This window comes from Melanaphis sacchari, unplaced genomic scaffold (assembly GCF_002803265.2).
Source record: "Melanaphis sacchari strain LSU unplaced genomic scaffold, SCAv2.0 Contig134_pilon_pilon, whole genome shotgun sequence".
Taxonomy (NCBI): Eukaryota; Metazoa; Arthropoda; class Insecta; order Hemiptera; family Aphididae; genus Melanaphis; species Melanaphis sacchari.
Genome location: NW_020270560.1, coordinates 66187 through 78931, shown reverse-complemented (window position 1 = coordinate 78931; position 12745 = coordinate 66187). Strand labels below are relative to the sequence as shown.

The 12745-nt window shown below is 22.8% G+C and overlaps 1 protein-coding gene across 3 annotated transcripts in view; it reads right to left on the bottom strand.

Moving 5' to 3' along the window:
• Window positions 1–12745, bottom strand: part of LOC112591457 (venom dipeptidyl peptidase 4) — a 50746-nt gene that overhangs the window by 35011 nt on the left and 2990 nt on the right. The window contains exon 1 of one of the 3 annotated variants that reach the window (XM_025335287.1): window positions 5947–6090. The exons of 1 other annotated variant lie outside the window; for it this stretch is intronic. In XM_025335287.1, coding sequence (XP_025191072.1) covers window positions 5947–5982 — 36 coding nt within the window. In that variant the 5' untranslated portion in view covers window positions 5983–6090. Of the gene's footprint in view, window positions 1–2790; window positions 3020–5946; window positions 6091–12745 lie in introns of those variants that run through there. One more of the 3 variants, XM_025335285.1, reaches the window with a different exon arrangement.

The window sequence follows — 12745 nt, the reverse complement described above, 5'->3', positions numbered from 1 at the left end:
AAAATTAATATAGTAACAGAAGAAATGTAAAGTATATTACAAATATAATTCTAATTTCTATTTTATTTGTTTATGCTGTCGCAAGTTCTTTAAATCTGAAAATATCCAAGAATGAAAAACAATAAAAAAAAAGATATATATCAACAAAATATAATGAAATCAATATACCAAAAAGCAATATCACCAGTAAAATATGATATTGACAAAGATTTGTCGTCTGTATAAATATTTTATAGCAGCAATAAAGTTATAATTTAATATGTTTAACTCAAATATAAATATTATAGTTAATACTTATTAGCTAACAAACAATTTTTTATAATAATTTATAGGAAAAATTATAAAATTACTACTTAATCGTGTACTATTTATAAAATAAAAAATTTAAAAATGATAAAATTACATATCAAGTCAATACATTTTTTTCATTTACTACTCATCTCAGAATCTAAAATAGCTATTAAATAATTGATGTAAAATTACTAAATATTAATAAAATTATGCTTGAATTCTAGTTATTTATATTTAAAAATTATTGCCATATTTTTCCTGTATCATTAATGGTTATTATTATTTATCATTAATAATAACTATTAAATATTAATTATATTTACTTAAACTCAAGTTATATAATATGTACTAAATTATCATTATAAAGCAGCTTATTTATTTTTTATAGAAGACATTTTTTTTGTCTATGCGATTTTACTAACAATATTATTTCTTTACAATGTATTATTTTCGCGATATTTTACTTAAAATATTTTGTCGATCATTCAAACCAAACTAAAAATATATTTCATAAGCACATTAAATTTTCAATCAATATTTTGTTTTTATGTTAAATAAATATTAACACGTTGTTATCTGTGTGAAAAATATAAATTTAATATACCTGATGATTATTTTATTTATTATAAACAACGTTATTTTATTATTACAACATCATATAGTACATGACCATGCAATAAATTACAATAGAAATAAATACATTTTTAAGACAGAATTCAAATAATTTTCAAACCTTCAAGGGCAATATTTTAACAATAAATAATATAAGTTATATTACTAGTACAATTGTATATAATATAATGCCATAAACAATTTTCGTACCGAATTTAAATAACTACCTACCAAGTACTTTCATACATTTTATAATTAATGGTTTTGAATAATTTAAATTTATAAATTATCTATATTACCCGCCAGCAATAATAATTACATTTATAACTGGGTAATTATTAAATAATATGTAGAAATATTTTTTTAAATAATATTTACACCAATTAGGTACTTCACTCTTGTTAACTGTAGATTAGGTAAATAAACATCATTATTATTGACAATTTCAAATAATTTTCCCACACCACCTGGCAATATTTTTTGAGGAATACTAAATATGAAAAAATTAAGACCTTTAAACATTCAACTAAACTAGCCTTTTGATAGTATTATTTATTCACTATGATATGTAAATATGTATCAGCTATAATCAGTTAATAATTTGATTTACTATTTTAATGAACTCACTTTTCAAGTAAATATTAAATATCATATTTCTCTACCTTAATATATATAATGCGCAAATAAAACGAACTAATCGACAATAATTTTATATTATACGTCAGATATTTATGAATTAACAATATTAGTAAATATTTGTATAAAATAAAATTTATTTAGAAAAGAAATGTGGATTGAGTCAAAAATTGCATAACATCTTTATTGTTATATTATAATATAATGTAACAAAAGATATTATTATCTTTATAGTGGCTAAAAACGTTTAAAACTCGCTTTTATCTCATCCGTTTATGATGACTAACAAAACATAACTTTCGATAAGCATTAGCTAAAAAATTTAAGTAAAAAAAAAAAACTTTAACTTAATATAATATAATATAATAAATAATATTATTGGGATTCAAAGTAAAACAGATGTTAAACGTCATGATTTCGTCTTAAAATTCATTGCCAGGCTTGTAAAATAAATAATAATTATAATTATAAAAACCAATTATACTATAAAATGTTTAAAAAAACTGTATTAATAAGAATTAATGGTATTTATTCAGTTCTGCGTTAAGTGGGCAGTTTTTCAAAATAGTCTAGGGTAGCAAATTTTTGAGAGTGTCAAACAGTATCATTAAGGTTTTATTCTTTTTATATTTTTTTCCTGTGCTTTACTGATTTTTTGATAAAACCTAAAAAATAAATAAATGTTCAAATTATCTTAATACTATTGTTTTTAAAGTTATAGGTAATAATTAGAACGCCATGATAACCAATACCTAGGCCTCTGCCTGGGACTTCTAGGTGAATTATAGGTGTAATAAGAGATAAATAATATAATTATTATTATTACAATAATATACAACGTTGTTGGTGTTCATATATTCTAATATTGCTACGACTGTGTTCGTTCAAAAACATTTACTGTTGAAACTCATGTAATATAGAGCGCTTAATGTTACACTATAACCTACATTGCACTTTTTCGTAATTCTATCAGGAAATAATAATAATTGTATTGATAATATATATAATATATATAATAATAATATATCAATAAAAATTAAGACAAAAGTAGACTATGGGACAATATGACCGTTCGCCAAATTACAGCTTGTACACGCCTCTCAAATTGATCGAAAAGCAAAACACAGCGACGGCGGTACGACATATGTCCTCTATATTAAGCTAGCTGATATATATATTATAATTATTATTTCATTTTTTTTTTTTTCAAAATAGAATATCAAATGTTATAGAGACACAATTTTGTCTTACCCAAAAACTTTTATCGTCTTCGCGCAATTCAGTCATGCCCATGCTGTTCGTGTTGTACTGGCCGGAAGAAGAAAATATCGTTTCCATAGTGATTAAAAATATAGTAATGTCCAACCCCACAAACCTTAGAAAGGCAGAATAACTGGACTATTCGAAATCGTTTACAGTATATAAATTATTATTTATCACTCGTCTCACGTACGCTTTTTTTTCTTCTCCGATCAAATGTTAATTTCGGAGTCGGACCGGCGAGTTAAAATCTATGATAAATATTATTTATATATATATATATATATAAATGACAAAATTTAAGTATTAAAAATCACACGCGAAACTAAATTTGAATAAATATTTTTATTTTTTTTTTTTTTTAAATAACTCACTTTACAATAACACATAGTAGATATTATATTATATTATTGAAATACGTTGTATACTGACAATTATTAATATTTAAAACGGTTATTCACTACAAACATGTTTCGGGCTTAAGTAAAATTATTATTTTTCCTTCCCTAAGAACACGATTTTACAAACGATATTATCATGGAAGCTGTTGTGAGTCGCAATGAAACTCGCACGCCACACACACGTCAAACGTCGACTAAGACTGAATATTAACTGAAGAACACATTGTCGATTGTGGACGGGATACGCTTTGGCCTCCGCGGAATGATACAACGATCGTGATAACATACGTGTCTGTATATCGAAGGACAAAATAAAAAGATTTTTTATGCAAACTACCGTGGAACGCGAACGTATCGAAGAAATAACTCATGGGTCATCGGCTATTACGTAAATTTCCGGGGGTTGTGAGATAGATACGTTTATTTAATAACATCTCACGTCCTGTTTCCACCCACAATTGAAATCCCCACCTTCTCGTAGACCATCGTGCGTCGGCCCTTAATTTTCATTTTTTTTATAATACGTTATTACATTTTATACTCGCGATAGCTCTCGCTGCTATAATAATTTATAATATGTACACAACTCGCACCGACGATATTTTGAAAATCGTGTTGGTTATTTTCATCTTGTGAATTTTTTATTGAAAAACATATTTTTATAATAGGTTAACACAACATATTGTATTAACATTATTTTTATTATTTGATTCTTGCCATTATTTATACGCATATCTACAGTATGTTATAATAAATCTGTATGTGTAAAATCGAAACTGTGCATTAAATAATATACAATTACTTAATAACTATTAACTAACAAGACTGAGCAAATTGACAATATTTATTGAACCGAGTTAAATTCAGTTGATAGTAAAATATAAAATAGTTTTAAGTTAATAATTATATATGTATTTTTTTTCAACTCGGTGAATTATTAAACATTTATAGAAACCAACAATGAATTTACTAAGTTAATCTTTTTTTTTAGATAAATCAGAAACTAATAAATAATGAATATCATTATATACAAGAAATACATTTACAATGCATAAAAGTATGAAACAAAATTTTAGCACATATATCTGTGCTATATACCTAATTAAAATGAGTAGTTAAAATATGTTTAACAAAATCAAATTAACTTACAAATGTTATCAGTAATCACACTAAGCGGAACTAATAATATATTATATTATGTAAATATATCTACAAAACAATTGTATGGTATTCGTATAAACTAACAAACTTAAGTTTAACAAATTATATGTACCTAAGTACACTCACTCTATAATTCATATAATCATGTAAAAGTATGATACATTTTATGAACGCAATTATCTACAGTGCAACACAAAGCAAATACATAATCAATTTAAAAATTTATTATAATTTGTAATAGTATTGTGTAATACTGATTCGATCAACTGAGAAGCATCGCTTGGCCAAGATCGACTACTAATGTACGTATATGCAGGCGTTAAAGTGGCAGAATACAAAAGGCCTTAGTCCCGCTACTATGAACTGTGGTTAAAAAACTGACATTTTTTGATTTTTTTTTTTCACTTTAATGAAGGATTAAAACTATTTTTAAGATAAAAGTTAGTAAATATTAAGAAACTAAAAATTACTATTTACTCTTAATATATACTATAAATTACCAGTAAAAAATTCAAGATAATTTATACATTAGTTGTAGCCGAGTAATAATTCAAACCTTAAATCAGTCAACTTACCCCGTTATACCCAAAACGCTATGGTTTTTTTTTATCAATATTAAGATATCAACAGTGAAACTTCTCAATATTTTCTCAAATTTCATCATTTTCTAATAATTATCATAAAATAAATTGATGGAAAAGTTAACTTCTTAATCAAACTTTTTTTTTTTTCTTTAACCATAAATTAGAGTCAATCAAATTTAATATTTATTAAGAAAAACAATCAACAATAAACCAAATAAATTCATGAAAATATAAATGTGTAGTATTTTATTAGTTGGTTTTTATCTATTATTATTTTGAAATTATATTAAAACTTTTAATTGTATTAAAAGTGCAATTAAACTAAACAATAATATACAAATAATAATAAATTATTAGTATACACTTAATATCATTCTTATATGTGGCATACCCAGTATTTTACTTTGGAGTAAGCTGATAATTTGTTATATACCTAAGCTCTATAAATACAAGGAAGTATTAATAACAAGAATTTATCATACCTAACTTTTTATTACCTTCATTAGATTATTGATACATATTATTACTCATAGTATTTATATTATTGTGTTGGATTAAAATCTAGTATAATTATTATGGAAAATTGGAAAATGTTAATTAAGTTATGAGTGAAACAATCAATCAAAAATTTAAGATAGGTGTAAAAATATATGGAAAATATTTAAACTATGACATTACTATTAAATGTATTATTACCACATATATGTAAGTATACAAATCATAGAATACTGAATATGACATGTCATTGTAATTTATTCAACATCTTGCAAAGCCGTAATTATCAAAATTGATAACAATTCTAAAGTTTTATCGAATATATTAAATTTACATCTATTTAAATTTCTTTTACAGTTAAAAAAACAAGTAACTAAACAGTACTATATCATATTTTATTACAAAGTATGTAATAAAAATAAGCGTAATTTGAAAATTAAATCCGATTCAATATCGATTACCTTTACAACGTTAAACGAATGATGGTGACAAAATATTTTACGTACCATATATCCACACAGTCTTCTTTGAATACAAAACATATGCCTTAGTGAAAACAAAAACGAACGCGGTTACAAGAAAGAATTAATTTGGAAGGTCCGTCGTATAGATGCCTACGCCCAATATTTTACGATAACATCCAACAGTATGTAAATGGGCCACTAGAGCAATATTTTTACAATACAACACGGTCGTGTCAATGCACATATACGCGTATAATATATAATAATTCTTAATGATAAAATATAATCTTTAAAACGTTTTTAATTTTTTTCAAAGTTTTTCGTGTTATAATCCTTTTTAGTGTTTATTATTACCAAACTATGTCAAGTATCTTATCCGATAGGAGTGTCAAGAATAATAAAACGATTAAATATATTCTGTTAATAATAACTAATAATATTATGTTTTACGTATATACATATATAATTGTATTTAGCCGATATGGGAAATTAGGTATAATGATTAAGATTTTATAACACATTCAAAGTTGTAAATGTTTAGTATTGCTTTATTCTTTTATGTATTTACCGTTAATTTGTAATTAAAAATCATATTATTATACTAAAACTATATTTTTTTGATTATGTAAACAAAGATATAATACAATTTTTTTTTTATAATATTCTATGTATTTTCTATTAATTTATAAACACATAATTATTAAATTTTAATAAAAAAAATTAAGTTAAAATAAACCAATATTCTTATTATTTTGCATTTATACTATAGTATAAGAATATATTCTTAATTCGTGACTTATACCAAATATATTTTTAGTTTTATTTAGTTTGGGTTAAAAAATAATAATAAGTTTTTTTTTCATGAAAACATGAATACAAATCTAAAACGATTGCGCGTTGAGATTCAATTTTTATCTGCTTCCGTAACTGTAAAATTTCCCACCTTCGATAAATATTTAAACTCCTAGGTATATATATATATATATAGCTATATAAGAATGTACTCAGTTATTTAAACATACAGTTATAGTGTATAAGGAACAATCGTACATTTTATGCGAGCACTAACTGATAGTAAATATAGTACCTATATAACTGTTTACACTTAAAAAATGATTTAAGTATAACATATATTTAAGTAGATAATAAAAATATACGAAATAAAATTACGATATTATTAAATGTACCTATAGTACGCATACAATATTATAACAATGTAATTAATATGTTATTTCTTAATTATAAAATGTTACGTATATCTTATAATATATATATATAAATATAAATAACTATATAAATTATAATAATAGTATTTTTAATCTAAAAAAATTCCTTAAATTTATCAGTACACTTTTGAAAACCATTTTATGAGTATAGTATAATTATTAGGTACCTAATAGTTATTACTTATTTATCTAAATCAGATTTAATATTACTATATTTATTATATCATTATTATTTACGTGACTATTTCAAAACCTTTATTCCTATTGGCTGTACCTGTCAAGTGTGCTCCCTCCAAAACGTTATTATTGTCTTTAATAATTATATATTCTAAACAGGTCGGTAAATGTATTGATTTTAAAATGACGTATTTTTTTTAACAATTAAATATAATTTTTGGTAACAAAATGAATGTAGCTAATAATTATATTTTTTCTTTGTCACAGGTCAAAAGTAAAAAAATGACAATAATTTTCTTAATAATGAAGATAAAGTTGTAAAACGTGAATTTTTAAACGAAACCATTCCATAAAATATATTTTGTTGTTTTGTTGTAATTCAAGAACAAATAACCATATTAATATTTAAAATTAACACGGACATTTTGAATAAATGAAAACAAAAACAAATTATGCTCAAAAACTTTATTCAACAAGGTACAATATTCCTCGTGGGTTTTTAAAAAAGTTGTTCTTAGTTTTACAAATTTTTTTTTTTTTTTTGGGGCATTTGAAATTTAAGTGTTAACAACATTGGATATTAACAAGTAAAATAGATAACGATTTCTCATTAAATGATCTTAGATTTTTGTTGTAAACTAAAAAATATTTATGGTAGTAAATTGAAGCATTTTACTGTTACTTAAATTATTATCGTTTTCAATTTTAATTTCCAATTGCTTACATATTATATGTTATAATTATTATAATTATTATAATGAAAATTAAAATGGTTTGTTTTGGTTAATATATTATACAGAATTATTACATACAGTAGTCGATTCTCACTTTCACAAAACTATAAAACATAAAAGTTCTAACATTCTCAGAGTGTATATTAATGTTTATAACATAAGTCAAATGGAAACGTATGACACTTGTCTTTTATACGTGTAATAAGTAATCCGTGAAAAAAAATTAAGTAGATTTCTTTTTAAACTCCTTTAATAATATCATGTATTACATAAACATATCTAAGATAAAATTTACCGTTTTAGAACATAAATCAAAAGTTTTGTAAATAACTTAAACTATTTTTTACTAATCATCATTGCGTATAACTAAAAATAAGATAATAAAGAAAGTTATGTTCGTATTGACATAATTGTATATCTCTGGACTATAAGTATTATATAGTACAAAAGTGCTCGGAAAGATATAAAGCAGGGGCAAAGTTAAATAAAACTTCTCGATATAAAATAAATTAATTTTTTTATATTTTAATAAATACAATTTAAGTTAAAAAATAAACTAGTTAAAAATACTTATTTATATACCTATTTATTGTTATACTATAACAATAAAGTTAAAAATAAATCAATAATTAGGCTATTATATCAAAATACAATTCATAGACAATTAGAAACTCATAATTACTTATCACTGAGTAATTGAGATGAATTTTACCAAGTGTAAAATTTTAAATTTTAAAATACAAATGAAGATTATATTAAACATGCCATTTGAATTTCTTATCATTTGCATCCTTTTAAAAAGTAGACAAGGTAATTTACTTAGCATGCACGCAATTATAATTTTTTTTAATTCGTTTATTCAATTCATGAATTTTGGAAAAATAAATATTCTTAATAATATAAACAAATTAATACTAATATGTCAAATACTTCAGTTTATATGAGCCTAGGGGCAAACTTTTTTATTAAAAGTGAGTAGTGACGACCTTTTTAACACTAAATAGTAAAATTACAAAGCAGAATTATTTTTTTTAAATATCAATAGGTCTAGATATAAATTTAAAAGATTTGTTTTTGAGTTAATTAATTTTGTCAACTAAGGACATTAGATTCTTGATAACAGATTTGGAAAATTTGAGTACTTACTATGATAGTTACAAAGTTATATTATTATTCATAATTTATTAACAAAATAAAATTCTTAAAATTAGAAATTCAATAAAGTATTAATAGAACCAAAAATTAAAAGAGAAAGAACATACATAACGAATAACGATGCTTAAACAACGAGTTACAGAGATACAATAATAAATGAAGTGATATTCTTTTTTTTCTTAAAAAATAAATAAAATTTAAAATTCGTTTAATAAATGATAAATAATTAGTTAATTTTTAAGTTTTATTAAAAGGAATTAGATACCGACTGTATTTAAAGAGTTTAACGCAGATAATTTTTGAAATGAGTACAGAGGATCATGAAGTAATACTATGCATAGTAAATTAATTATTAGTGTACTTGAATGTACATAAAATAAATAACAGTATACCATGACGTAAAAGTAAAAATTCGGTACGTGACATTATAATACATTTATTACTAGAATACATCTCATTAATAACAGGACGGTATACGAATAAAAGAATCATGCGAATTGTAAATAAAAGACCGGGAATTTGATTGCAATTTTAAGGTTTTTTTTTTTTTTAACATTTGAATTTATGTTCCAAATTTATAAAAAAAAAATAGATCTATAATAAGAACATAACGAAAAAACAAACATTGTTGATGAACTGCATTGAATCTTATATTGAGGTTCATATGATTATTAATCATTATGATGTCTAAATATTTTATTTACATGATACAATCACATAAATATTATATTATATACGATGACATAAATTAAAATTTTTTCACGAATGATGTATTTTAGGAATAAAATAAAAATAATATCTTTCATTATAATTTAATATCTAATCATAATAAAAAATAATAATAGTACTTGGGGTATTTGATAATTTTACACTGAAATATAATATATTTAACTACATATTTTCGTACTGAGTATATTAACTATCAGATACTCATGTTTATTATATAATTTATTGTGCTTGTCGTCATCACGTTGAAACAAGATATTTAAAATGTTTAAAATGATTTCAAGTTAGATTAAATAAAATTGTTATTATAGGATAATCCCAGTAAATTTTGTAATTTGATAAAATGGAAATACTTAATGAACAGTTTTTGACCAAGTTTATTTTGGATTTTTTCATTATAATTCAAAAAAATAATAATCCTAGTGGTTTTTAAATGTCTATAAATGGCTTAATAAGAATAAAAATACTTAGAAAATGATAAAATGTGTTGGAAATTCTAACATTAACATTTGGTGAAATATTCAAAAATAGATACGATTATTCATTTTTGAGTTACACTAAAAAAATTCAAGTTCATAAAATACTATTTGTATGTAAATATTTTTAGGTAATTCAAACTCTAAAATAAATTCTTAACATTCTGATAATATTATAATAATTATTAAAGTACTATTAATTAAATTTAGCTGCTGCATTATAACACCTACGTATTCAATGTATAAACTTAAGGATAAATAAGGCATGATACATTAATACATTAAATTTCCAAATAAATATAAAATAATAATAGCCTAAATCATTTTTGTAAGCAAATTAAGTTTTAAAATGAAGATGTTTAATGCATAGTTAACAGGAAGAGAAATAAATAGTAACACCATTAATCTCTTAAGATTAATTCGCCATTAATGCCATTAAATTCGAGTATACTCACTAAAATATAATAATTAAAACTAATTACTCTTTGATTCTTTATACACTTTTAGATTTTACTTTTCTTTACTTTTGAAATGGACCTTGGCACGATTAACATTTTATTCAGTCCGATAAACAATATATTCCGAAAAATAACAAAGTTAAGAAGTTTATTGTTGAGAAAGTGAAATTAATTTAGTAAGTTTACAGACATCCAAGTAAATATTTTGCAAAGTAATGTATCTTTGTATCTTCGAAGTATGCCTATTTAATTGCAATTTCCATGACTATTAATTTAAAGCATACGCAAGAACATTTGTTATTTTTTCGAGATCAATTAAGTTAAAAAATGTTAGTGAAAAACTACATGTATTGATGTATACGGTACGCGGTATAGCAAATATTTGTATTTCGTTGTCTATAGACTATAATGTATACTCGAGTATATAATATTGTATTATAAATATATATATAAGTTTTTTTTATTTCTTGTGCAATAGATTAAACTGGTATAGTTACTATATATTATAATATTTACCTGTTTAAATGTATCCAGTTCCAAAACAAATCAAACGTGATATTTGTTTTCGAGTTATCGAGGAATACATACTTGTAAATGGGTTTTTCGTTGTAAATATAAAAGTATTTTAAATATTACCATATATACTGCATACATCAAAGTCATCATACAAATATTCAAAACATTTTTATTTATTCATTGTCCATTAGTAAAAACTCGCGATTAGTTAATGAATAGACTGTTTAGTGATTTATGTTTTTCAATAATTAATAAGTGATATTATAGGGTTAAACGTTATTTTTAAAATTATTTTGTTTAATGGCATTTAAAATATAAACAACTTAGATTATCAGTGAAGAGATTGAATCATAATATATTATATTGGTCTTACAATGGTTTTATTTTTTCCATGAACGTTTTTCTCAAGTTTAAAAGTCTTCAAAGAGTTTCAATAATAATAGTAGTATTATAATTTATAACTATACATAAACTAGTAGTACTTTTAAAAATAGAAAATTGAATGTGAATAGTACTTTAAAAAGGTTATAAAACTCAATAAGATAAAATAAGAGCGTGGAAAAACTAACAATGATGACTTTTGAAAATGTCCAATTGATTCGTAAGTTATTAATTGCTATAATATTGAATAATAAACACGTCATCATAATTCATATAATGTACAAAATCCTACGCCTAGGTGAGCAAAGTAGTACAAGAGTGATTTAGATGGATTTTTTTTTTTTTTAACACTGAGACTATAAACATTTACCCATTATTACTATTTATTTTAAATTTTTTTTTGTTAAGTAAGTATACAGAATGATTTAGGAAGATTGTTCATTACTTACTCAATGTTCAACTCCATTTTTCTTTAATAATGCATTTATAGTTTATATATACAGTGTGATCACGCTAAGAGGTAAATATTTTAATATGATGACCTTGTATTGAAATGGAGTTTTCACTGAATGAAAGATAGTACTTAAATACACATTTATTTATGATTTTCAAATTTTTAACACTTTTGGTGTGCGCATGCGCAATACAACTTACATTTTTTTAAATGGAAACACTATTTTTTTTTTTACATATTCGGATAGATTATTTTTTTTCAAACATTTTTTGTATAAAAAGTTTTTTTCTATTTTTAAAACTGACGAAGTTAGAGAAGTCAACATTTGAGTTAGAGCATAATTTGTATGTAACGAAATATTCACTTATAACTACTGGAAATAAAAAAAAATAGTGCCAAATTAATACTTAATTTATCTTATTTGTTTATAAATAATAATTTAATGATATCATACATCGTTCTAATGGATATTACGGGTATGTGTTATAATTTTTATTTAGTTAACTGATATAATACGATTATGATTTTAACTATTTTT